Consider the following 24999-nt stretch of genomic DNA (forward strand, 5'->3'; position numbering starts at 1 on the left):
CGGTCAAAAGCAAACGCGTCATCAAGCACAACATCCGCTCTCCACATTGACTTGTTTGCTAGTTGTTATGTGGCTTTAAGCAGCCCCTCTGGTTTGCAAACCACTGCGTCATGCTGGGTTGTATCGCATGTTGCAGATCAGGTCAGCCCTTTTTAAGAGTTCTTCCAGTCAGATTAGCATCAACCAGTGATTCCAACAGGATTAGCCATCAAACACTAGCAGACCAGATGGAGCAGTCCTGAACCACTACCAACACAACAGAGTCCCCGGAGGGATCAACGCAGCTTTGTTTTCAGTGTAGCGGTGTGTGCTGGGGGGGGGGGGGGGGGGGGGCGTCAAGCCTGGGCGAAGTTTGCACATTACTGCGAGGTTTGTTTTAACTTGGGAGTGCCAGATGGTCGGCTTTTAACTCGGAGCAATTCGGAACGAGTGTAGTTGGTTTTCAGTGAAATAAATAAATACAATTGTTGTTTTCGACATGTCTGGTATTTAAGCACACGCTGTGTGAGGAAGGAAAGACGTTTCTCTTTATGCATCTCATTATTTCCGCATGTTTTTAAGAAAAGAGTCCAGATGTTAGTTTTAGCTCATGAGATACACTCAATCCATTATTACCGCTACACACATTTTCTCTCTCTGATGAGAAATGCTTTCTTAGCAGAGCTGCTGTCACTGAAGTGCATCTCCTCAGAAAGTGATTCCCACACAACACAGGTGTTCATGAGCCAACACAGTAAGAATAGCTCAAACATTTATTTATTTAACAAAAGAAGAAGGTACGTTTTACAGAGAATTAGCCGACCCGTCCAGTTTTTGTCACGTATTTCTCTCTCCAGTGATCGGATATTCACTTGTGATCACTGTTGGCCAGCAGGTGGAAGCGTGGTCAGTCCTGTGCAGCGGAGGGGGGAGTTGATGATGCAGATACTCGTTCTGGGGGTGGCTGAGGGGGTGTTGGGGTTAGTAAAAGCCATCGGCACAGACGGTCGTCTGAACTCCGTGGTCGAGCTGTTGGATGTTGCGTCGTGTAGGAAAGGAAGCCGGTTGCCAAGTCGGTGTCCGAGTGCTCGGAGGGCAGTTTTGCGCACTGAGCCGGATAACAGAAAGTACATGACGGGATCCAAACAGCTATTGAAGGCGGAGAACAACAGCATCACCTCATTGGTGCGGTCCACCAGTTGCAAGTAGTCACACGAGTCTGTCCCGCTGAGCTGGGAGAGGATGTAGACGGGGCGGAAGGCGTGGTAGGGCCCGAAACACACGGTGAACAGGAAGAGGACGAAGAAGGACTTCTTGGCGGTTCGACCGTACCTCTGTGCGTTGGGAAGGTCCGGCTTGTCCCGGGACACCCTCAGCAACTGGGACGCAATCTTCGCATAGGAGACCACCAGCATGATGAAGACGAGCCAGAACAACAGCACCAGCACCGCGTTGAAGTAGGCTTTCCCTTTGGCTTTGCTGCTACGCTGCTTGTATTGGAAGCATTGGTCACTGTGCACTTTGTCCTCTGCCGTGGCGATCATGGGCACCAGCGCCGCCAGCGACAGCCCCCACAGAGCCCCGCATGCCACCCAGCTCCACGGCCGGCTGCGCCCCCACAGCGTCATCCTCATGCACCTCCGAGCTCTCCCTTTCGCCTTCAACCTCATGTATCTGTCCAAGCTGATGAAGCCCAGTAAAGTGATGCTGATGTACATGTTCATGTAAAACAGGTTCCCCACCATCTTGCACGCCACAGATCCCAGAACCCACTTGTTCCCGTTCGCATGGTAGAAAATCCTGAAGGGCAGACACGCCAGGAGGACCAGATCAGCCACGGCACAGTTGATGAGGAACACTCGCACAGAGTTGCGGCTTGAATGTAGGAAAAGGAAGACCCACAGGGCGAAGAGGTTACCCACAAGGCCAAAGAAGAAGAACAGGGAGTATAGGACTGCCAGCGGCAGACGGAGGGCGGCGTCATCAAACGAACACGCCGTCTGGTTCGGGGTGGAGGTGGAGGTGGAGGTGGAGAAAGGAGAGGAGGGGCGAAGAGAGGTGGCAGAGAAGAAGGATGACATGGCAACTGTGAGGGAGGAAGTCGAGATAGGAAGAGAGGAGTTAGGCGAGGCGGAGGCTGAAAGTGTGAAGGGGAAGGAAGAGGAGACTGTGGTCATTGTGGCTGAGCAGTGTTCACTTCAAGGTTGTCGAGCATCTGCCTCTGAGAGAGAGAGAGAGAGAGAGAGAGAGAGAGAGAGAGAGAGAGAGAGAGAGAGAGAGAGAGAGAGAGAGAGAGAGAGAGAGAGAGAGAAGAAACAAACAGTGGTTAGTTCACTGAACAAATTGATTTTCAACAGCGGAAATTAAAAACAAGAAAAGGTTGAGCGCCCTCACTGTGAAACCGCATTTACGTATTTTCTGAGTAATGCACAGACACAGACGGCTGAGTAATATGTGGGTTGTAGTTCTAAAGGTCACACATGTAATCATTGTTATTGATGTCGAGCCTTGTAAAAGATCTCCATTCTCTTCTGAACAACATTTCTGTTTCCTGTCGGTCATAGATGTAGTATTTTACGGATGGGAGCTGGACTAACTGAAAGTTCATTGCCTATTTAACCCATAAATTCCCGTTCCAGTATTACAACAATGCAGAGGAGCTTAGATGCACTCGCATGCACACACCAGATGAATTAAAGAAAAGCACTCACCATCAATATGCGTTGCGTAGAGCCTCAGGTTTAAATGTTTGGGAAAGTGCAGAGAAGTGTTGGAGCACAGCGGTCCAGACTGTTTTTTTTTCCCTCCATCAAACTGTAATTAGTTAGAAAACGTACTTCTATGACACGATATTATGCAAGAAGAGTCCTTGTCCTTAACACCTTTTTATTGTGATGTTCACCTTTTTCTTCCGTCTCTGAATGAGTCATAAATCCATCCTCTCGGCTGTCTGCTCCTCTCAGCTCTTGTCCTCTCTTGCTTTATGAATTGAAAAGATGTCTCGTGCACTCTCCCCTCTCTTGCTCTCGCAGACGTGACTGTTTAGTCTGCCGGTCCTCGTGCCTCTGCCTCTCCTTTTCTCTCCTCCTTCTTTCTCTCTCTCTCTCTCTCTCTCTCTCTCTCCCCCCCCCCCCCACACACACATCCTCCACGCCACTCAATTCCCCCGTTACGAGAAGTGAAGACAGGAAGTGAGCCCACCACATTCTCAGCAGCCCAGCACCGTCCCTGTCAGAACAATGTTTCTGAAATGGGCTAAATACGTTTAATATTGCATTCACAGATCAGTGACATTAATCTTGTCTGGAGTGCATATCGTATATGTGTGATATTTTCCCCCTTTTAACTAAAGTGTTGTTGTTTTTTAGCACGGTAGCATGATCCAAAGAGGCGCTTTACATTTTAAACTTTGAGGTTTTACATGCAAAAAAGCTCCTTTTATCATCAGCTCAGAGGGGGTTTTTTGTTAACGGATGCCAGTTTATTAACACCAATTAAGAGTCCTTAATTTAAAGACCCTGCAAGCACAGCAAGTGTTTTTTATTACCTGCCTCCGCCTGCAATATTTGCCCTATACAAATAGGGTTTCGGTGTGATAGCAATATTGCACACATAATGCATCAAAGTGTACTGGGTTTCTACATTTCTCTCACTTTCATTCAAAAAGTTCTTCTACTGTTTGTTGTAAATCACAATCACAGGTAGAATGCAACGCAACACTTTGGTCTTCATTTATTCTGAGAGCCACATCTCTCTGATCTTTAAAAGAAATTAAAATCCTGCATCTCACTTATTGCTGTGATCCCTGATCTACTGACTTCTTCCTGGGGCAAGAATTAGCGTCATGGTTAAACTGTGGTTAGATTTGTGCTCGTTGTCTTGTCATTGTGAAACTGAGGCTCACGAACCAGCAATTGTACAAAGCGCAAGATCCCATCTTGCACTTTTGCAAGAAAAGAGAAAGAGCGATGCTCTGCACAGTTTCTGTAAACTGCAAGCCAGGTCACATCGGATGTTTGTGTCTCTTACAGTTTAAAGAGTAAATGGAACCTGTTGAATTATACGGAGCATACATGTTCTGTTCATCCACTGTCTGACCTCCCTTCTGTCTCTCTGCAGCCTCACTGTGTGCTGTTGGGCTCAAAGGAGAACTCTGCTCCGGTCAAGCTGGGCGGGTTCGGAGTGGCGATCCAGCTGGGCGAGTCTGGTTTAGTAGCTGGAGGTACAGTAGGCTCCCTTTGACTGAGAAAACACTTCCTGCTGTACATTTGCATACACACACACCTGCCTGTCTCCCAGTGGATGGAGGGTTAGTCTCTCTTTCAGGACTTTTGGTTTGCAGACATGAAGGCATTTTCTTCCATTTTTAAAGACTAAACAACTAGCGCATAACTCCCCAAGCAGCCCTCCAAAGTATATGCCTCTGCATCCTTATAACAGAAGTTATTTCCTCAGATGTCCCTTAAAACTCTGCTCTCTGTCTTCCCTCTTCAGGTCGAGTGGGCACACCCCACTTCATGGCCCCAGAGGTAGTGAAGAGGGAGCCGTACGGCAAACCGGTGGACGTGTGGGGATGTGGAGTCATCCTCTTCATCCTCCTCTCTGGCTGCCTTCCCTTCTACGGCACCAAGGAGCGCTTGTTCGAGGCCATCATTAAGGGGAAATACAAGGTAGGAGCTGATTTACGCGACACCGTCATTGGTGCCCTTTAGCCGCAGCGACGCACAATCGCGAGCTCCTCTTAGTCACTGTGCTGCAATGTGTGTCAAGGGTTACAGGCAACTGAGCTGTGTGTTTTTGTTTCATCCCTTCAGAACTTCACTGGTGTTATGAGATAATGTTAGTTAAATGTTAGCCTTCATCATCCCCAGTGATATAGTTTGCCGATGTTATACATGCGTCTCAAAGTGTCCTTGTGTGTGTGTCTGCGTGTTTGGGTGTGTGTGCTCGTCCAGATGAACCCCCGCCAGTGGGCCCACATCTCGGAGAGCGCCAAGGACCTGGTGAGACGCATGCTGATGCTGGACCCGGCCGAGAGGATCACCGTCTACGAGGCCCTCAACCACCCCTGGCTGAAGGCAAGCGCACACTCGTACGCACACATACAGCTGCTAGCGATGCATTCCCCGCAGCTCAGGAGCTCTCACTGCAGATGTTGCCTTTTAACTTTTGTGGTAACATTTAAAGAGCAACAGGGATTTCAGTGTGATGTGGGCTTTTGGTGTTTGAGCTTTGGCCTTGCTGGTCTGCTGCTGACTCAAGAACACTTCCTTCTGCTTGGAAACACAGCTCTGCTTTCACATCCGTTGTGCGACTGCTCTAATATCTGTCTGTGTGTGTGTGTGCGTGTGTGCTCGTCTCCCCGCCGTTGTGTTTTCTACTTATGCTGATGTGTTTTTGTGTGTGTGTGTGTGTGTGTGTGTGTGTGTTTGTGTAGGAGAGGGACAGGTACGCCTACAAGATCCACCTGCCCGAAACAGTGGAACAGCTGAGGAAGTTCAACGGCAGGAGGAAGCTGAAGGTCAGCATTGATGTCAAGCTCTGAGTTAAAAGATTACAACTCGATTGAATCCGAGATGAGAGGAAGTCCTCCTCCACAGCGCGCAGCTGCTTTCTGATGACCCAGATTATTATCTCGTCAAATGTTTTTTCCGACATTCTCGACAGGCCTGTCCTCTGAAGGCCTCGCATGTAAACGCATACAAAGCATGTACTTGCGCCCCACAACACGGGGCTCCGTCGGGGCTTCATGTAACAGCCGTATTATCCGTGCTCCGTATCCCAGGGTGCAGTGCTGGCAGCTGTTTCCAGCCATAAGTTTAATTCCTACTATGGCGACCCCCCAGAGGAGCTACACGACTTCTCAGACGACCCCACCTCCTCAGGTAAATCACACAACAGAGCACTGTCATGGTGTCGCGAGGTTTGGTTCGTTACAAATGTGTTCGTAACGGAGGGATTTAGCTATTAGTTTGTGACACACACTGGATTATAGATAATGTAACCAAAAGGGCAATAACAAGTGTCATGTCGGGTCAAATAAGAACACGTTCACTTTCTAGCCCAGTTTCTATTCTATATATGTGATCTCCAGCTGTCTGTGTAGGACTTCCTCTGTTTAGATGAAGACAGATGTTGCCCAACGGCCTCACTTCCCTGTCTCAGCCGCGGACTTTCACTTCCTCTGATAAGAAGACGGCTGGCTGTGCCTGCCAGCAGTTATCAGCAAACATAAACCACTCGTGCCGCCGCCATAAACTGTAGAATCTGAGCGGTGTGATACATCATCGCCCAGTGAATCAGTGCGACCGCTCTTCACATTTTCTGCTCTGGTTTATGTGTAGCCGCTGCAGCCAGATGTGCCTTCTGATAGGTCCTCTTTGCTGAGGCTGGCAGTCTGTAGCAGTCATGCTTCCTGGCGCCTGGTTTATTTTTGCCGTCGCCAGACCTCCAGACATGTTGCCGGTCACAGACCGTGTGTAGCGCAGTAGACGCTTGCAGCAGCTTGGCAGATTGTTCATAGGTTTTGCTGATTTTCTCTCTCTCTGTTGCTGCTCTTTCCTCTATTCCTCCTCTGCCTCCTTTCTATTACCTACCTGCATTAATGCCTCCTCCCGCCGCCCGCTCTCTGGCTTCCTTTTGTTCTGTCTTTGTGAGGAGTTAAACTCTACGTCCCTAGTTGCAGAACACCTCTAATCTCAGCCTCTCTGTCTTTGGTGTTGTTTTCTGCTGTGCTGTCTCTAGGACTGCTAGCTGCTGAAAGTACGTATCCCTCTCCCCACCCGTAGAATCTCTCTGTGTGTGTGATACCATGACATCATCACTCGCTCTTTTTAGTTGCATCTTTGTCTTCTTCGTCTGTGTCTCAATATAGTTTGACGAGTGTGCTGTTAATCCAAATGATTCCTGTAAAGATGGCACTCTGTTTACATGCATCTTCAGTATTCCAATTACAGGAAGCTCGGCAAAGACTGATTAACTAAATATGAGACACACAGAGGTTGAGAGGATAACACGTCTCAGTGTGACAATGGCTTTTTCTGTCATAATCAGGTTTGCTGTGTATCTTAAAGAGGGATCTTACTGGTTAATTGATATTGAACAGTAAGAAGTCAGGGCAGCACATTGTACAGCTACTGCAGCCTTTTTAGTGAGTTATTGTTTAAATCTTAAAGTTCTGTTTTGGACATTTGTTCTACATTTAACGGGTTTCAAGATGTTTAACATGAGAACACGGTACATAAAGAGAAATGTATAAATATAGACGTACTCTTAACACACCCACCTTCCCTCCCTTCTGCTCTGTACGTAGTATATGACGATAAAGGCTGCAATGCAAAATAATAAAAACGTAACGTAATAATGGACAGTGACTCAATTCTTCAGAGAAAACCTTGTTTATTTCAAAGAGGCAGCCATTGTAAGTACGCATTTAATAAGCTGTTAGTTATTAGGCGCCAACAGTTATTGATCTGTACCTGGCTGAAAAAGCAATTACAGGAATTGCTTGAAATGAGTCTCCCTGATTGGAGTAATATGAAGCATGTAAACAGACCTCCAACGAGGTTTTCCCAAAGCTAGTGACGGGTTAGCTTGTGTTTTCTCCTCCGCTGATTCTCTCTCCTGCCTCACAGTAATATCTGAATCACAGTCTCATCATCAGCATCATACACGTTTGTAAATGTGATCTCCATCTTCACCTTTCATCTGTTATTCACACAAGTTAAGTTAAAGGCCTGAGAACGCTTTTTAGGAAATCAGATCCTTTTTTTCTACATTTATATTCTATTCTCTTTATAATCTGCATTTTTCTTGGGCGTGCTACTCCTAACCCATCATCCACACTGTGACTTTTTTGAAGTGACCTTCCTCTGATGTGGTATTGATGCTATGTACCGCTGTTTCTCTGGTTTTGCTGCATGTGTGGGCGTTGCAGCAGGTACTTGGGGTTAAATAGTTCTGAGTGTTCTCTGTGTTTTCTGTTGTGACTATCTATTGCTCGTCTTTTTTGTTGTAAATGTTATTTGTCTTTTCTTTTTTTTTTAAATGCCTGTTTGTGGATGAGTGTGTCTGTCATGTTCAGTGTTTTGCGTGTTGTTGAATGTTTCTTGGGGAATGCTCGTTGTACTTGTTAGTGTATCTGTTCTGTGTGCATAACTTCTACGTACGTGTGTGTGTGTGTGTGTGTGTGTGTGTGTGTGTGTGTGCAGGGGCAGTTTCACAGGTTTTGGACAGCCTAGAGGAGATTCATGCATTGACGGACTGCAGTGAGAAAGACATGGACTTTCTGCACAGTGTCTTCCAGGACCAGCACCTCCACACCCTGTTAGACGTGAGTAAACCCCAATATCAGGACCTCTTCCTCTGGGATGCCAACAGCGCCCAGTAGGTGTCACTAAGAGTCCAGAGGCGGCTGCATACAGTAATCTGTCCAACATGTACCTACTAACTATCATGTGGACTTGGTGTTGGTTGGGTTTCCAGCTTGTACGAGAGTCAAATTGTTCTTACATGTGAGTTGTTGTCTTTTCAGCTGTATGACAAAATCAACACCAGGTCGTCCCCTCAGATCAGAAACCCTCCGAGTGATGGAGTGCAGAGAGCCAAAGAGGTGAGGCCCTCGCTGCTCCGTTCAACGTTTTCTATTCGGAGCATTCTTAATGTTCACAGCTCTTTAACCGCTCGTCTTTATTTTCTTCACCAGGTACTGGAAACCCTCTCCTGTTACCCAGAGAACATGGAGGCCAAGGAGCTCAGGAGGATCCTCACACAGCCACACTTCATGGTGGGGATATTCCAGAAACACACACTCCAGATTTATTTGTTTTTGGGGCCACGTAGCGCATGCTTATTGGCGTGCGAGATTATAACCTACCGTATCAGAAGTAGGGTTCCATCCACACAACTCCCTCGGCCAACAAAGCTGCTTAGCACCTGAGCTTGGCGAGGTAGCGACACAGGGAAGGGGAAAAGAACAGAGAGGGAGGCATTGAAGTGGCCGGGAGGAGTGAAGAGCTTCATCGTGGATCTGCAGTCGCGTCAGTAGAACAACGCTTTGGGAAGATATTACTGTAAAAAAACTGAGGCAGAAGAAACCAGTGGAGGATTTCATGTAAAGGTACACGTTTGTTGATGTCTGTCATTGCCATACCAGAAGGAGTGTAGCTTGTTTTGAGGCTGCAGTTTTCATCTAGAGGAAGTGTTATTACAACAGTCTATGATTTATTATTTCAGTGGATACGTGTCGGGTGGTGCTGCTGTTTATTTAGCCCAGTGAGAAGCAGAGGTGTCCCTGCTGATTCAGTCTGTGACGCTGACTGGAGCTGTCACAGTCACGCCTTAGGTTCAATCCAATTAGCCCGCGTTGCTCTCTGGCCTGACCGGCTGGGCTTCTTCATGCTGCCACAGACATTTACCGGTGCTGATAGCTGAATGGGTGTGAAGGGCTTTGGCATGGCAGCACATGGGAGGAACAGACGCATTCTCTCCCCTTTTTAAAACTTTTTCCTGTTTAGTGAGGATCCAAGGACGTATTAATTATCAACTTAGTATGCAGTCGTTTAGCTTGTGTTCAATGTCAAACACTTGTTAGTAATCCACTGTTGTTTTTAACCATTGTTCTTCTCAGCCACACTAATGTTCACCGTAAGTCAAAAGCCTTTAGTGCCAGCTGTTTCAGCTCTCCATCTCTGTCATGCAACATCAGAGAGTGAGCAGATGTGATCATTTGGCTACGCAGCAAGTACATGTTTGTAAAAAACAGTAGCATGATTAGTGGCCAAAGAGGATTAGTGTAAGCCACACTCTTTCCAGTGTCCACTCAAATACACGTAACGATGCCGTGTGTGTGTGTGTGTGTGTGTGTGTGTGTGTGTGTGTGTGTGTGTACACAAACACATTTACCTTGTTCTTGACCGGGACTCGGTAGACCGTGTCTGTGCCGTTTCGTGACCGTCCGTGTTTCACTGCAGGCTCTGCTGCAGACCCACGACGTGGTGGCCCACGAGGTCTATAGCGACGATGCGCTGCGGGTGACCCCCCCGCCCACCTCCCCGTACCTGAACGGAGAGTCCCCAGACAGCACTAACGGAGACATGGACCTGGAGAACGTCACCAGGGTTCGCCTGGTCCAGTTTCAGAAGAACACCGATGAGCCCATGGTGTGTAGACGCACACAAGAGACACGCTGCACTACGGTTCACACATTTACGAATTTAAATTAGGTATCGACACTCTCTGCTGTTGTCAGTTACACCTCTCTGACCCTCTCTGTCTCTTCCAGGGCATCACTCTGAAAATGAACGAACTGAACCACTGCATTGTGGCCCGGATCATGCACGGTGGAATGATTCATCGACAAGGTACGTGCATCCATATCACGTGCGTATTTATTGGGCCCATTCAGCCACACGTAGGTGGCGATAACGGTTACTCTTATTGGACGAACTTCTGCTAATTGAACCAACAATGTAACTTCCTTATGTAAGTTGGGCTCCCCTGGAGCAGTCTCAATAACCTCTTTGGGTTTTTTCTCTCTGACTTCTGCTTTGTGAAGCGCTGGCGTCTCAACACCCAAGAGCCTCATTTGTAGCCTTTATTAAATCCTTATTGCTCCGCTTCAGGGACTCTGCATGTAGGAGACGAGATCCGGGAGATTAATGGCATCAGCGTGGCCAATCAGACGGTAGAGCAGCTCCAAAAGATGCTGGTGAGTCACACGGATCCGATTTTCTCCTCCTCGCTCTCCACAACAAACAGTATTCTTAGCATGTGAAGCATTTTCACCGAGAGATGTTGCTCTGTGGACCAATGGAGTAACGGTGTTTGTCCCTTGATCCACACAGAGGGAGATGAGAGGTAGCATCACCTTCAAGATTGTGCCCAGTTACCGGTCCCAGTCCATGTCTTGTGAGGTCGGGAGTCAAACGCACACACACTCTCATGCATTTTCTGCATATTCTATCGGGGTCAAGATTATTCATTTAGCATTTTCTGTTGCAGAAAGAGTCGCCAGATGTGTCCCGACAGTCGCCTGCAAACGGTCATGCCAGTGTCACCAGCTCCATCCTGGTATGTTTCTGCTCCTCCTTTTCACCCTCACACACACACACACACACAGAAATGGCACCAGGCTAGTAAAAATAATGTTCAAAATGCCGGAGAGAATACATTGAATATGGTCTGAAATACTTACACAAAAACGTCTATATCTTCCCAACTAGGACCTGCCAGCGACGATCCAGCCCAAAGGGCGTCAGGTGAGATTTGCTCCTCCTTTACACCTCGACTGTACTCCTTTTTTTTTGTGCTCCTCCCTTTGCTTTACAATCCGCTACTGGTATGACAAACTAACACTCCTCCCAACAAGTCCAAATCTGCACGTATGCACTTAAAAGCACTCGTGCGTTCTACCATCTATTTTAAGACATGATTAAGTGTCAGACCTGTACTGTGTTTTGAACATCGCAAAAGGTTTCCCTAACAGTTGAGCAGATGATTGATTTTAAGAAAGAATGCATCTGAAATGCATTCATCATTTGATTTCTGCCATTTGTGTCCGTTTCATGATGTTGATTATGCTCTTGAGATCACACACATTTATACAATGCGGTACATTTTTATACACAAGATGCCGCGTCCATACGTGGGTCCCTCATCACACCGCCTTTTGTTGATGCCCCCAACATTTTCTACTGCATGATATATGTGTAAGTGTGTGTGTGATGCTCTCAACCCCTTAGATCTCCAGACCTGCCATCAAGGACAAATTGTCCATCAAGGTAAGACGTCTCTAAGTGGACTCTTCGTAGACGTAGATCCCAGCTCCTCCCACCCCCATCGCAAAGCTCGGTTCCTCATCATAGTGGTGTCTAGATCCCATGCAAGCTATCAAGGCTCAGTCTTCATACCTTGTTCGTGAGTGGACATGAAGGGCAACAGAAAATGTGGATGTGTGTGCGATTTTAATAAACGATGCGTCCGCTGTTCGATCATTTTCGTCTCGCTTTTCATTGAACTAAATGTCTGTGCCCTTTCCTGCTTCGGCTGACACGCTCTTGATCGTCCCTCTTCCCGTCTTTTTATCTCCCAATGACGAGCGGTCGGCGCTGCATTTCTAACTTTCGCAGCCAGTATCCTTTTTTTGTATGGGCAGCTTGGCCAATCATATTCTTTCCCGCATATTCTCTTCCACGACCGCAACGCTATTCTTTGCCACTTTGCCAACAACTGACACATTTAGTGCGTGTGTCTCCCTGTTCCCGCCCTGACAGATTTATGTTCGCGCTCAGTTCGAGTACGACCCGACCAAAGACGACCTCATCCCGTGTAAGGAGGCCGGCATTCGCTTCCAGGTGGGCGACATCATTCAGATCATCTCCAAGGACGACCACAACTGGTGGCAGGGCAAGCTGGAGAACACCAAGAACGCCACAGCGGGCCTCATCCCCTCGCCCGAGCTCCAGGAGTGGTGAGTAAGGCCTCCTGCGGCCCCCCGTCTGTCACGCATGCATCTGGAGGCCGTGCCGTTTTAACGGTGCAAGTGTTGTTTTCAGGCGCGTGGCGTGTATAGCGATGGAGAAGACCAAGCAGGAGCAGCAGGCCAGTTGTACCTGGTTTGGCAAGAAGAAGAAACAGTACAAAGACAAGTACCTGGCCAAGCACAATGCAGGTAAGCCAACACACAGCGCGCTAGAGCTAAGCTAACGCACTACAGGTGTTTCCTTTTAGAGCTGAGACGGTACAATGCAAAGAAGAAGAAGAAGTGCTTGTTGTGCAGTTTATTAAAAATGTACACTTGAGAGTTGCACTACTGTAGAAGGTGAACGCTCACACTCTGTTTGTGTAACCGCTGCACGTCTGTAGCGTTTCCCCTCTGACTGACCTCTCCTGCTGCTGTCTCCACTTTACCGACTTGTTCAGTTACTAACAGCGTTGCAATTAACAGCTTTTGACAAGTTTTGTTATGGTGTTTTTTTTTTGTTTTTTGTTCAATTTGACTTCTTCTATGGTGTCTTATTATTAACCCTTCCACTCCAACCCTTTGTCCATATTTCATGCTGTCTCTTACCCAATGACATGGCTGCATGTAAGTAACTCCAGACAGCTGTGTTTCTCTTCCTCCTCTCTCTGCTCTTGTACCTCGTCCTCCTCCAAATGTCCCCTTGACTTTTGAATGACGGCTGCTTTGTTATTAGCAAAGATCAGCTTAGAATTGCTCGGCTTGGTCATTTATTTTTCTTTCTCGTTAGAAATAATCAAGTTTGAAAGCTTTCTCAAGGTATCTTGTTTTTGTTTTTGCCATCTTGCTCCACGTTTGATTTAAGCCACGGCTACAAAACATTTGAATTAATGTTAATCTTCTTAGCATTGCTTGTGTCCCCTATGATTCGCCGTTAGATGTTTGTAGTCACACTATTGTTGAGTATGTACAGTTGATGAGGTACATCCATTAAAGCTAATGCAGTCTGACACAGCCCTGCAAGTGACTCTTTGTGTAAACTGTGTTAAGAGAGGTGTTGATTCATTTGAGTGTTCGCTTGTAGAAGAAGAGAGATAGAGAATAGTTTTCTCTACACCTCTAAAATATCAAATCGGTTAAATCAACTCCATACCCTTCATGAAGTAGGATCTATTGCAGGGCTGTTGCATTAGACTGGGTTACCTAGATGTACCTAATAAACTGGTGTATTAGCCACTTGCTTCATACATTATTGTTTATGTAACCGCCATGTTGGCCCCTTTACAGCTGAACTAATGTGCCTCCTCTGTTCTGCAGTGTTCGACCAACTAGATCTGGTGACGTACGAGGAAGTGGTCAAAGTGCCGTCGTTCAAAAGGAGAACACTGGTCTTGCTCGGTAAGAGAGAGAGAGAGTTTGTCTTTGCAAAAGACATAAAAAGTCACGATAAAGTATGCATTAAAAAGCCATAGAATAGTCCTAGTTTAGAATGGTCTATTTCCGGACTGACCAGCCTTTTGGTGAATTGTTTCTGCTGTGTCCCGTCATTCAGGTGCACATGGAGTTGGACGGAGGCACATCAAGAACACACTTATCACCAAACACCCTGACCGCTTCGCCTACCCCATCCCTCGTAAGGACACACACACACACTTGCAACAGCAAACAAAAGCTAGTCTTGAATACAGTCAAGTCTGATTTTTAAGTACTGTAGATGCAATCGTGAAGCCAGAGTTTCATGGATTTCCTTTTGCAACAAAGGCAGAAACACAGTGACTCTGTGTCTTCATCTGTTCCTTCTCTGCTCAGACACGACTCGGCCTCCGAAGAAGGACGAGGAGAACGGAAAGAACTACTACTTTGTGTCCCACGACCAGATGATGCAGGACATCAGCAACAACGACTACCTGGAGTACGGCAGCCACGAGGACGCCATGTACGGAACCAGGCTGGAGACGATCCGGCAGATCCATGTGCAGGGCATGGTCTCCATCCTGGATGTGGAACCACAGGTAACAAAGAGGCCTCCTGTCTGCGCCACCAGCTGATCAATGCCATCGCATTATCAAAAGATCTCAAGCTTCTAAAGTCCGTAGGGCAGTTTGTTTGGAAGAACTACAAAATAAAAGTCTCTCTCTCTCATCAGGCACTAAAGATCCTCAGGACAGCGGATTTTGCTCCCTATGTTGTCTTCATCGCAGCTCCTACTGTCACCCCAGGCATGACCGAGGTACAGATACTGTCTCGCTTCCTCTCCCACTCACGCTGGTTGTTCAAGTTTTACTTTATTTGCACTAACTCTCATTCAGTCCAACTGATTTAACCGAACCGCTTCCAAACTTGTGTGTGTAAACCGCCTGAACGTCCCTTTTTCTTCCACTGCACGTGCCCGTTAAGCATGTCTTTTATTTTCTCTGCCATGCCTATTTTCATATGCACTCAAGATTCCAAAGTGGTGCAAGAAACTGCCTGTGAGTACCGGTTCAGTGGTGTGACTTCAGCTCGTCTGGTTATATTGTAGAAAGGCGCGTCGGGCCTCTGTGTTTGTGTAGCTCTAGTCGTCGTTTATCCGTGTCGACTTTTATTCCTCTTGATTTCCTCTGAACCCTCTAATAATCCTCTCAATTGTGCGTTTTCTCATTGGTGCATCTTCACTATGAGGGACCAACCCTACCCCTCTATTTCATTTTTCCTCTCTGACTCGTTTTTTTTGAAAGGATAAATTGTTCTCTGATCAATGTTGTGGTTTCAACTCTCTCCATCGCTCCCTCAGGATGACTCCCTTCAGCGGCTCCAAAAGGAATCCGAGATGCTGCAGGGGACCTACGCCCACTACTTTGACCAGACCATCATCAACAACGAGATCGACGACACCATCCGACACCTGGAGGAGGCCGTAGACCTGGTGTCCACCACCTCTCAGTGGGTCCCCGTCTCCTGGGTCTACTGACACACGCTCAACGGCAATCCGCTCATCGCTCTGAACGCTCCATCTCTGATCCAACACGGATGCTAAACGTGGGTCAAAAAAAAAACAACCCTCCCCGTCGAGTCACGTCATCAGAATCACACATCTCTGTAGATAAACTGTTGTTGGAAAAAGAGGGGAATGAAGAAACCAGTGACTCACGACAGAGACTTCATCCTGCCCCCGCCCCCTTTTTCCTCAGCAGCCTCAAAGGCATATTGTTGTGTACATATATACATATATATATAAATGATAAAAAACTAAGTGAATACGGTTCTGTCCTAGCTGAAGGAGTGCGAGTGGAGGGGCAGTGTGGTAGATATTTTGTACTTTTCTTTTGTAATCGACGGACGGGCGGTAATATTGGCGAGGCAATAGCGAGCATGACCATAGAGCAGTCTTACGTGGGTGCCTGTGTGCGCGCGTGTGTGTGTGCGTGCGCGTTGACCTTTTTAAGGCACTTCTTGTGGTAACCTTGTGTCCCCCCCCCCCCCCTCCAACACCCCCCTCGTCTCCTCGGCCCCTGTGACATACACGCCGAACCTTTAAAGCACATCAGAAGCTGCTACAGTGGCGACAAGAAACTCCCTCAGCTCCGAATGCACGTTTGAGTGAAGCAGAAAGCACAGGAAACTTGGCAGTTTCTTTCTCCCTTACCCCCCCCCCCCCCTCCTTTTTATTTATTTCACTGGCCCTCTGTGCCTGTCAGTTTGTCGAAGGAGCACACTGCATCCCTCTACGCTGTCTCTCTCCGTGTGTTAGCCTATTGTACCACGCTTCCCCTCCAAGCCTCCGGTGGTCCTTTGTTTACACCTCCGTTTGCACAAAAATGGACAATGAAGAAGACGTGTTCTGCATCTCGCCCACCTCACCCCCCCCCCTCCCCCCTTCTCCCCCCCCTTCTCCCCCTCCATACGTGAAATGCCAACCGGTGGTTTCGACGGACCTGGAATATCGTTCTTGGGGCGCTATCAAACGGCGCTTCCATCGACCACAAACTCTGGCGCCTGAACTGGACGACGAAAACAAACTTAACGTGGGAAAGGAGGGGGAAAAAAATAAACTGCCTTATCAGAGCCTCGGGGAAGAAGTCGGTAACACCTATGCACACCCCTGGTGTCTGCCCGGCAGACCGCCACGGCCACCGTTTTCTTCTCTGCCCACGCTCAAATAGTGAGCCATGCTTGTTAAAATTAAAGTGTTCATAGGAATATCTGTGGAAAAGGGGGAGGGCCTCGTGTAGGCGGGATGAATCCTAGAGCCACCATTTTGGAACTGTTAACTGTTGTCTTTAAAAATATAAAGGAGTATCCTTGTTTTGAGGGAGAGAAAAATAACTACATTTTGTGTGTAAATGTTTCAATGGTGAGTACGTCATACGAGTGAATAACCAAGAGCCAGTGTATATTAACCCTTAAAAGAAGCTCAGTATGTGACATAGCCTCTTCATGCTTTACCAGAAGTGAGACAACACTGCCCCACCTACAGTATCTCGGTAAGTAAGCACATCAGGTGAAGGGTCTTAGACAAAAGATGAAATGTTTTTTTGTTTTTTTTTAAGTCGATATTTTCCACTGTGTGGTGTGGTTGCTGTTGCGCCACTTCAAGTAAAGTGTTTTCATTTCAAGTCCTGTGTAAATTACCTCTGCAAAATGACAAAAGCAGCTCTTCTGTATGAAATGTTGTTCTTTTTTTTTTTTGTTATTTCATTTTTCAAAAAAAATATATTTCCTTTTACGTGTTTAAAGTAAACCGCCTCGTCTTCCTTCTTATTCTCTTCTGTCTGGCGTCAATTATTCTGTCGTGCTTTAAATACAGATTAGGAAGAGTCCCAACAGGGATTTAATCCAGTCCAGAATCCAACATTTAGGACTATTGTCTCATTGCTCTTGTTGTAACAAGTGAAGATTTATTCAATGATCCGATTTTAATGAGCGACGCTCCCACAGACGCAGCTACTCTATATTCAATATCATGCCCACAAGGAATGCGTATTGAAGGTCTATATAACAATCACATATAACTATCATAAATAATCCAATATTGCATTGTTGGCTGTGGTCATAATTCCACTTTATGCATCATTTTAAATTTGGTGTCAAAACGATCCAGAAAATAAAAAGTTCTCACTTTGGCCAGTGGTGTCGCCCTGCAGATAGTTTGGGGTTTCTATTTCTGAGATTTTTGCCTCCATTTAGATTCAATGGTCTGTTTGTTTTGTGCAACATGCAACAGCTACATCTCTTTACATGGACCGCATGCACTTCCACAGACCCCATTGTCGACATCTTTTGTTAGAGCTACTCTCGAACAATAATGAATTGTCTCTACAGAAACTGTGCACGTGTCCTGTGGGTATAGTATGTCATAAAAAATAGTTAGTCATAAAAAAGTGTTAGTATGTCATAAAAAATATAGTATAGTATGTCACTTTGTAGTATAATATAGATAGTTCATTCAAAGTGTGTGTGTGTGGGCGGGGGGGCCTTCTATTGTGGGGGTCATTGTACCAAAAATACAAAAAAATAAATACAAGTGATAAAGATTGATAGTTCCAACATTGGCTTACAGAGCATCAATATGTTATATATATTTATATATATTTGTATCTCTGAGCTATTTGATCTGAGAGGCTTGAACTATTTTTGGTAGAACTTCTGATGTCATCACATGGGGTCTTGGTTCTAAAATGTCAAAGCTCATAAGGATCCAACCACAAAAAAAATGCTATTTTCAGTGAAAAGCTGAACATTTTTTTTCTTGAACAATATACAGTTTTATAATTTCAAATGATCAATGTACAGAATTTCTAAATGTACCGTATTAAAGGTTTATCTCATTTGTTTCAAACAGCAGGAAAAACAGTCATCTAGATCTATAAACCATTCAAAAGCCTCATGTGCTTCATCAGTTGGGACATTTTAACTCCCTCATACACGTGTTGCCCTCTGAGGTTTGTTTTTACTACACACAATAGGCTGAGAAAGCCGTGTTGCTAAATGAACCAAAGAGATGAGAAGGGAGAATATTGGCACAATAAAGACTGGCTTGGGCAACTTAAAGTGCAAAATATCCAGTTTAATGTTTCAATTTATTTTTGGGTTTGTTTCCAAAACAACTTACATGTGATTACAGTCTCCTTCCAGTTACCCCTGGCCTGTATCTAATGTAAGGTACAAACAAGACATTTACAGTTTCATATTTTGAATGATGCAGGATTAATGTACAGAGTGATGGCAGCAGTCGCAAGCAGTCCAGGGAATACTTTGACCAATGATGGTATCGCTGTCAAATATAAATATAGAAAAAAGACAATACTTTTGAGAGTCTCTTGTCTTGTCTGGCTCGATCCACCAGTTCAGTCGCTGCTTTCCAAAAAAAAGCCTCAGTGCTGAGATCTTCTGTCACGAGCGTGTCAACTCATTTCTTCTTCTTCTCCTGCGTGCTGGTGAACCACTGGTCCAGCAGCTTCTTGCTGTAGTAGATCTGCCAGCCGTGCACCTGCACAGCGATGACGATCACCAGGTACATGACCGTCACGGCAGAGAAGCCGAAGATGAAGCGGTAGGATTTGCCGTGCCGATACAGCTGATGCGCCACGGGGAACATCTCCATGCTGCCGTAGATCAGCGGGGCCACGCAGAAGAGCCCGGAGCTGATCATGGAGATGACCAAGTAGCTGATGTTGTTGCGGGGCAACGCCAAGAAGCTGAAGACGGTGGGAATCATGCTCAGGAGGTACGGGTACTCCCACTGGTATGGAGAGGCCACGACCTTGTGCGACACCAGGCTCAGCTGGCTCACTATCACCTGAGGAAAGATTGACAACAACAGAGTCACAACTAACTTACACTACGGTATAAACAGGTACAACTGTCAAGTCAGAGAAAAGGTTGGCCATTACCTGAGTGGCCATCAGCACCCAGATCAGCACATGGACAATGTTGAGTTTACGGATTTCAGACTTCAGAGCAACGCTGTGCCGAATGAGACAGATGGGTACGGTCACACACACAGATTTAAGAGTTGATTGAACTCAGCATTGCATTGATGATAAAACCTCAGGATCAAATTATATCAGTTGCATTTCACTCAACAGAGGAAGTCATTAGGAGAGATTTGGGGTGCATGGATCTGATGTTTTTTAATGGTAACAGATCCTACCTCATCTGGTAGTGTGAGGCAACCTTCTCCCGGTGCTGGAAGTCACTGCCGTCTGTACCTGCTGCTCTCGGTCCTGCTCGAGAAGCCATAGTGGATATCTGGAGGCCAAACACAACACGTTTAACACAGTTGTTGCTAGCTGTATATATACATATAGGATGACGTGGTTGAGTCAATTCAAAAAGATGTTGGTGGGTCAATTATACAGATATGAAGAACGTTAGCTGCAGCTGAGCAGACAAGCTAATGCTAGCCAGCTGTTAGCAGGTCATCCAGATGCGAGTGTTAGCAAGCTAGGTTTGAGATACAATTTGGAGCTAAGTTATCGAACTGTCACGTAACGTTAGTGGAAATATATGCACGAGTAATCACAGCACTTACTTGTTATTTTGCCGTTGTTCATAAAGAGCATTAAACCATAAATACGCTGGTTGAAACAGGGAGACCAGCTAGCTGGGTAGATCCATGCACAGACCGGAAGTGACACGTGTCAAACTCTGATTGGCCAGACTCACTCTCGCGTTCTCTCGCAAGTTCTCGTTACTTCTCGTACAAGCAGCAAATGCAAAACCTGCAATTTAGCCAATTAAAGACTTATTTAGGCTACTTTCAATGTGGAGTTGGAAGATTTAAAATCTCCAATTTGCAATTTGAGACGTCTCTAATCGGTAGCATCACCTCTGACAACAACAGCAGAACGACTATCACCAAAAGCCCTTGAATGTCATCGTAACTCACAGGTAACGTTAGCTGCAGGTCTCCCTTTTCCTCTGGTCCTCCATTCACAAACTGTCGACACGGGAGCAGTGACCGCTCAGGTTGTTGTCAGCCATCTTGGATGCGTCATCAGGTGAGCTCGTCCACCTGAGTTAAATAGTGATGACCTCACAGGAAGAGCGCGTCATTCATTACGTCTGTGTAACGTTCCTCTTCTTCACAAACCTGAAGACTCCACCATAGTTCCCACGGACCGTGTAAACACCAGTCAACTTGCAACCATTTATGAGATGAAACGGAAAATAAATAGTCAATATAGTAATATTGAAAAGGAAAAGTAGCATACTTGTCATATAAGGCCTACAGGAATTATTTCTTCTCATGAAATAAGTTTGACAGCGTTTAGAGGGGTAAATGTTTGTTAATCAAGTAACCAACTCAGGTAAAAACAGCTCCAACTATCAGCCAATAATCTATCACAAAATATGTTGTCCCACCGGTGAGCCTTTTATTATTTTATTTGTGACCAAAGTCGTGTTTATCAGCTTAAAATATCAATTCCGGAAGGAAAAAAAAAACCGGATAACATTTACAAACGCCTCAGTCACTGGTCCTGATGTTGCAGCTGCTGCTCACGTTCTGTTTTTGTGTCTGTGATGTTGACATGACATCAGTGGGGCAGTCGATAGCTGCTACCTCGTTGCTTATTCCATGCCTTAACAGAGAAATATGTACACGTCTGTCTCTTTAAATGCGTTTGTTGTGTGTCTGCTGAAAACCTCATACCTCCTAAATGTCCACTTTGAAGGAGATCATATCATATGCACAAAATATCTAGACATCCAATCATTTCAATATGTATTTTAAACACACATTTTTGTATGTAAAACATGATGTTGAATCACATAATACAGGATTAATATGTGCCATAAGTCTCACCAACGTTTGTTGTTATTGGCTGATGCCAGTGCCGTGCAACTCTAATGTTCATTTGGGTACATAGAGATTGTGTACTGTTTTCTTATGCAGTGGGAATAGAGAGGGAATAATGCAGCCTCTATGGAGGTGTCTTAATGCAGTTTATTCAACAAATATTCAAAGTGTATTCTTAATAAAAGCACACTTTACTCCCCTGTTTCTACCTTATGACCCAAAATGGAAATGCAGTGAGAAAATGTTCCTGTTATGCATTCTTGTCCTGTCCTCTGTATCCATGTCCACCTAAGAAATGATCTGTTTTATTTTTGCACAGTTTAAAACATATCTATCTCAAATCCATAGAAACACACTGTACCACACATGTCAAGGTTTTAAGTCTTTGGGCCATTGAACTGTTGAATCTGAGTTCCCTTTAAATGTAATGTGTTCGTCAAATGATGTCTTCTTTGTGCAAAGTTAGAATAAAGCTATACAGTACAGGACTGTCTCAGAAAATTAGAATATTGTGATAAAGTTCTTTATTTTGTGTAATGCAATTAAAAAAACAAAAATGTCATGCATTCTGGATTCATTACAAATCAACTGAAATATTGCAAGCGTTTTATTCTTTTAATATTGCTGATTATGGCTTACAGCTTAAGAAAACTCAAATATCCTATCTCTAAATATTAGAATATCATGAAAAAGTATACTAGTAGGGTATTCAACTAATCACTTGAATCGTCTAATTAACTCGAAACACCTGCAAGGGTTTCCTGAGCCTTGAAAAACACTCAGCTTGGTTCAGTAAACTAAATCACACGTATGGGGATTATCACAATATTCTAATTTTCTGAGACAGTCCTGTATATCAGAATATTTCTAAAATATCTAAATAAATGGATATTGTTTACAATGTTGTTCAGCTTTCTGTCCATTTCTAAACGTGGAGAAGTCAGTAACAGTAAAAATTTACATTAAGAGTGACACGTTCAAGTTTTTTTGACGACGTAATGAATGACGCGCTCTTCCTGTGAGGTCATCACTATTTAGCTCAGGTGGACGAGCTCAGCTGATGACGCATCCAAGATGGCGGACAACAACCTGAGCGGTCACTGCTCGCGTGTCGACAGTTTGTGAATGGAGGACCAGAGGAAAAGGGAGACCTGCAGCTAACGTTACCTGTGAGTTACGATGTCATTCAGGGGCTTTTGGTTATAGTCGTTCTGCTGTTGTTGTCAGAGGTGATGCTAATCTTAATCAAGGCACCTGTGGACTGTGTGTGGACTATCTTGCTGTGTGATAATGTACGTTATATTGGCATGTTATGCTAATTTCGTCTTGATTATTGGATACAGTTATATTTTTCCGTTTGTTTGCAAGTGAAAAGTTGGACGGTTTAATATTTGTTTTCTTATTTCGGAGTTGGCTTTCTAACCATCCACAGAGATGCACTTCCTTGCGTTGAACACTAGAGGGCGTACTTCATAAATGATATGGAATAATAGAGTGTTGCAGCAATGACGCGTTTTTGTAGGCCAGCTAAGGGGAGTTAAGAGGGGATGTCAGTCTATCAGGGGGGTTCAACACATGCACAGTAGAATCTGGTCTCTCTAGCTGGCTGCGATCATAAGACATGATATTGATCGATCGCTCGTCTACAGTGACAGCCTCCCTGTGGACTGAGGCGGACTTCAGAATACCTCAAGCTGACATTACAGCCCATTTTATTTGTCGTCTTCTTCTGTTGGTTCTCAGAGAGAAGACTCAAGGTGTGGGGCGAGGAGCAGCAGACTGGATGGAGACGAGGACATCAAGGTGAGGAGAGATGGACCTGAGAAACAAACCACCATCTGTACACGGCTGTAAACCGCAACAGTCGAAACACATGCTTCTTATATATGAACGGTTGTGTGTCTGTGATGTGTTGTTTGTGTCTCCATCCTCCAGAAAGTGCTGGAGTAGCAGCTGGAGAAGCTGCTCAGCCGCCTCCGAGACGAAGTCCAAGACAAGCAGAGGATGCTGGACCAACCTGCAGAGTAAGAAACACCAGTAAAGCAAAATCTTCTCTTCATCTTGATCTTTTAAATGTTTTAATTGCATTTTTGCCTTTTTTAATAATAGTTTGTGTAGAATGAAACCAGGGGAATTATGAAATATTTCTTTCAAAAATGTCTTTCATAAAAAGTCATGAAATACAATGTCAAGAGATTTGATAGTGTGTCACAAAAAAGTAATGGTAAAGTATATATCATTTAAAATCACAAAAAGGCAAAGTATAGTATGTCATAAAGATTTTCATAAAAAGTAAGAGTATAGTATATCATAAATAAATGGCAATGTATTGTATGTTGTAAAGAGTTTGGTAAAATATCTCATTAAAATATCATATCCATAGTAAGTGTGTCATAAAACAACCCCAAAAAGATGATAGTATAGTATGTCATAAAAAAGTCAAAATAATATAGTATAGTATTCCGTAAAAAAGCCATATTATAGTTTATTAAGATATCAAAGTATAGTACGTCATAAAACAAGCTAAAATGATCATCGTAATGTATGCCGTAAAAAGTCCTCAAATTAAAATTGTATTGTATGTTATTAAAAAAATCAACATAGTATAGTCCGTCATAAAAATGTCATTGTATTCATTCAAAATGTCATGTTTTTAATAGTCATAATATAGTTTGCCATAACAATGTACTGATATAAAACGTTGATAACCTTTGTTGTAGTAGTCATACATGTATGTGATGTCATTTCTAATGTTGTCTTCTCTTCTTTTGTCCTCAGATGAGTGCAGACTTTCCAGACCAGACCTGAGGACGACGGGGTTTCTGCTCTTCATCCACGTCGTCGTCTTCTGCTGCTGTGCGGTTACTCTGAGATCTAAAATCTAAGAGTGGGGGGTGGTTCGAAAGTTGAAAATTTGCTGTGCAGCTGACTTTTCAATAAACAAAACTTCCATAACCCTCTCCGTTCACTTCTCTGAAAACCCGGGAGGAGACGGACGTCTCGACTCAACCGGGGTAGTGGACATTGACGTCCTCACACAGGTGAGGAGTGAACCCGCGAACCCGGGATCCAAACCGGGAACTGTGTCACAACACCATCAAGTCACTCACACTTTGAACTGTTCTCTTGGTATATTTGACTTCTTCCTTTGGCTGTTAGACCTCAAAAGCCACTGCACCACATAAGGATTGAACCCACAACCTCCTGTCTTCTAACCAGTCGTCCATCACCTCACGCTATCTGATCTGTCACTCATGTGTGTTTCATTGCATATTTGTCTCCTCTGTTTTGACTGGTTGACCTAAACATGTAAGGCACTACTGAAGGTACAAACTCATAACCTCCAGTCACTCATAACCCAGCCTCACTTGCGTCAAGTCGTACATCTTCATAGAATATTTAACTTCCTCATCTTTGCTGTTGGACTTTAAAATTCACCGCACCCCGGGATCGAGCCCACAACCTCCAGACTCCTGATCAGTCCTCTATCACCCTGAGCCATCGGATCTGACACGCCGACCTGCTGCAGCGTCACACATTCTTCTGCAAAAATAAACTATCACTCTTCTCTATAAAGCTGCTTCAGTTTTGTTGTCAGTGTTTCACATGTGTGGAGGAAACAGACTGGACCTTCCTGAAACACAGTTAGGGTTTCATGCTTTCACCTCATGTTGTCACGCACCACTTGTGTCGGAACTTTCACTCAAAAATCTCTGCACCTCACAAGGAGCGAGCTCATGAACTCAGGTCTTCTGAGCAGTCTGCTAACTGACTGAGC

The 24999-nt window shown here is 45.0% G+C and overlaps 3 protein-coding genes and 1 long non-coding RNA gene across 5 annotated transcripts in view; 2 read left to right on the forward strand and 2 right to left on the reverse strand.

The window, feature by feature from the left end:
• Positions 1-17153, forward strand: part of LOC306715295 (peripheral plasma membrane protein CASK-like) — a 25448-nt gene extending 8295 nt beyond the window's left edge. The window contains exons 3-27 of the mRNA XM_079185612.1: positions 875-1027; positions 1129-1436; positions 1483-1680; positions 1774-2151; positions 4099-4201; positions 4474-4649; positions 4935-5057; positions 5417-5500; positions 5765-5864; positions 8190-8311; positions 8513-8590; positions 8684-8764; positions 9951-10139; positions 10262-10340; positions 10602-10687; positions 10824-10892; positions 10981-11049; positions 11202-11237; positions 12252-12448; positions 12534-12649; positions 13757-13837; positions 13992-14072; positions 14249-14451; positions 14586-14669; positions 15213-17153. Coding sequence (XP_079041738.1) covers positions 875-1027; positions 1129-1436; positions 1483-1680; positions 1774-2151; positions 4099-4201; positions 4474-4649; positions 4935-5057; positions 5417-5500; positions 5765-5864; positions 8190-8311; positions 8513-8590; positions 8684-8764; positions 9951-10139; positions 10262-10340; positions 10602-10687; positions 10824-10892; positions 10981-11049; positions 11202-11237; positions 12252-12448; positions 12534-12649; positions 13757-13837; positions 13992-14072; positions 14249-14451; positions 14586-14669; positions 15213-15389 — 3371 coding nt within the window. The 3' untranslated portion in view covers positions 15390-17153. The remainder of the gene's footprint in view (positions 1-874; positions 1028-1128; positions 1437-1482; positions 1681-1773; positions 2152-4098; positions 4202-4473; positions 4650-4934; positions 5058-5416; positions 5501-5764; positions 5865-8189; positions 8312-8512; positions 8591-8683; positions 8765-9950; positions 10140-10261; positions 10341-10601; positions 10688-10823; positions 10893-10980; positions 11050-11201; positions 11238-12251; positions 12449-12533; positions 12650-13756; positions 13838-13991; positions 14073-14248; positions 14452-14585; positions 14670-15212) is intronic.
• On the reverse strand, positions 718-2997 carry LOC306715364 (putative G-protein coupled receptor 34). Its single transcript, XM_079185705.1, has 3 exons — positions 2882-2997; positions 2691-2793; positions 718-2200 (listed from the first exon to the last, which is right to left on the reverse strand). Exon 3 carries the CDS (start codon positions 2154-2156, stop codon positions 858-860), a length of 1299 nt encoding a protein of 432 aa, XP_079041831.1. The 5' UTR covers positions 2157-2200; positions 2691-2793; positions 2882-2997; the 3' UTR covers positions 718-857.
• Positions 17154-18464: 1311 nt separating the features above from the next.
• jagn1b (jagunal homolog 1b) lies at positions 18465-20403 on the reverse strand. 2 transcript variants are annotated; one of them, XM_079185741.1, is made up of 5 exons: positions 20310-20400; positions 19953-20142; positions 19572-19669; positions 19312-19384; positions 18465-19217 (listed from the first exon to the last, which is right to left on the reverse strand). In XM_079185741.1, exons 3-5 carry the CDS (start codon positions 19658-19660, stop codon positions 18828-18830), a joined length of 552 nt encoding a protein of 183 aa, XP_079041867.1. In that variant the 5' UTR covers positions 19661-19669; positions 19953-20142; positions 20310-20400; the 3' UTR covers positions 18465-18827. The 2 variants fall into 2 exon arrangements, with proteins under 2 accessions (XP_079041867.1, XP_079041868.1); XM_079185742.1 differs by lacking the exon at positions 19953-20142 and having other exon boundaries at positions 20310-20403.
• A 1865-nt stretch (positions 20404-22268) lies between these two features.
• On the forward strand, positions 22269-24657 carry LOC306715199. The gene is made up of 4 exons (XR_013767664.1): positions 22269-22390; positions 22965-23024; positions 23157-23245; positions 24000-24657. It is a non-coding gene; the product is annotated as an uncharacterized lncRNA (long non-coding RNA).
• Positions 24658-24999: the final 342 nt, after the last annotated feature.

Source organism: Pholis gunnellus, assembly GCF_910591455.1.
Source record: "Pholis gunnellus genome assembly, chromosome: 24".
NCBI classification, from domain to species: Eukaryota; Metazoa; Chordata; class Actinopteri; order Perciformes; family Pholidae; genus Pholis; species Pholis gunnellus.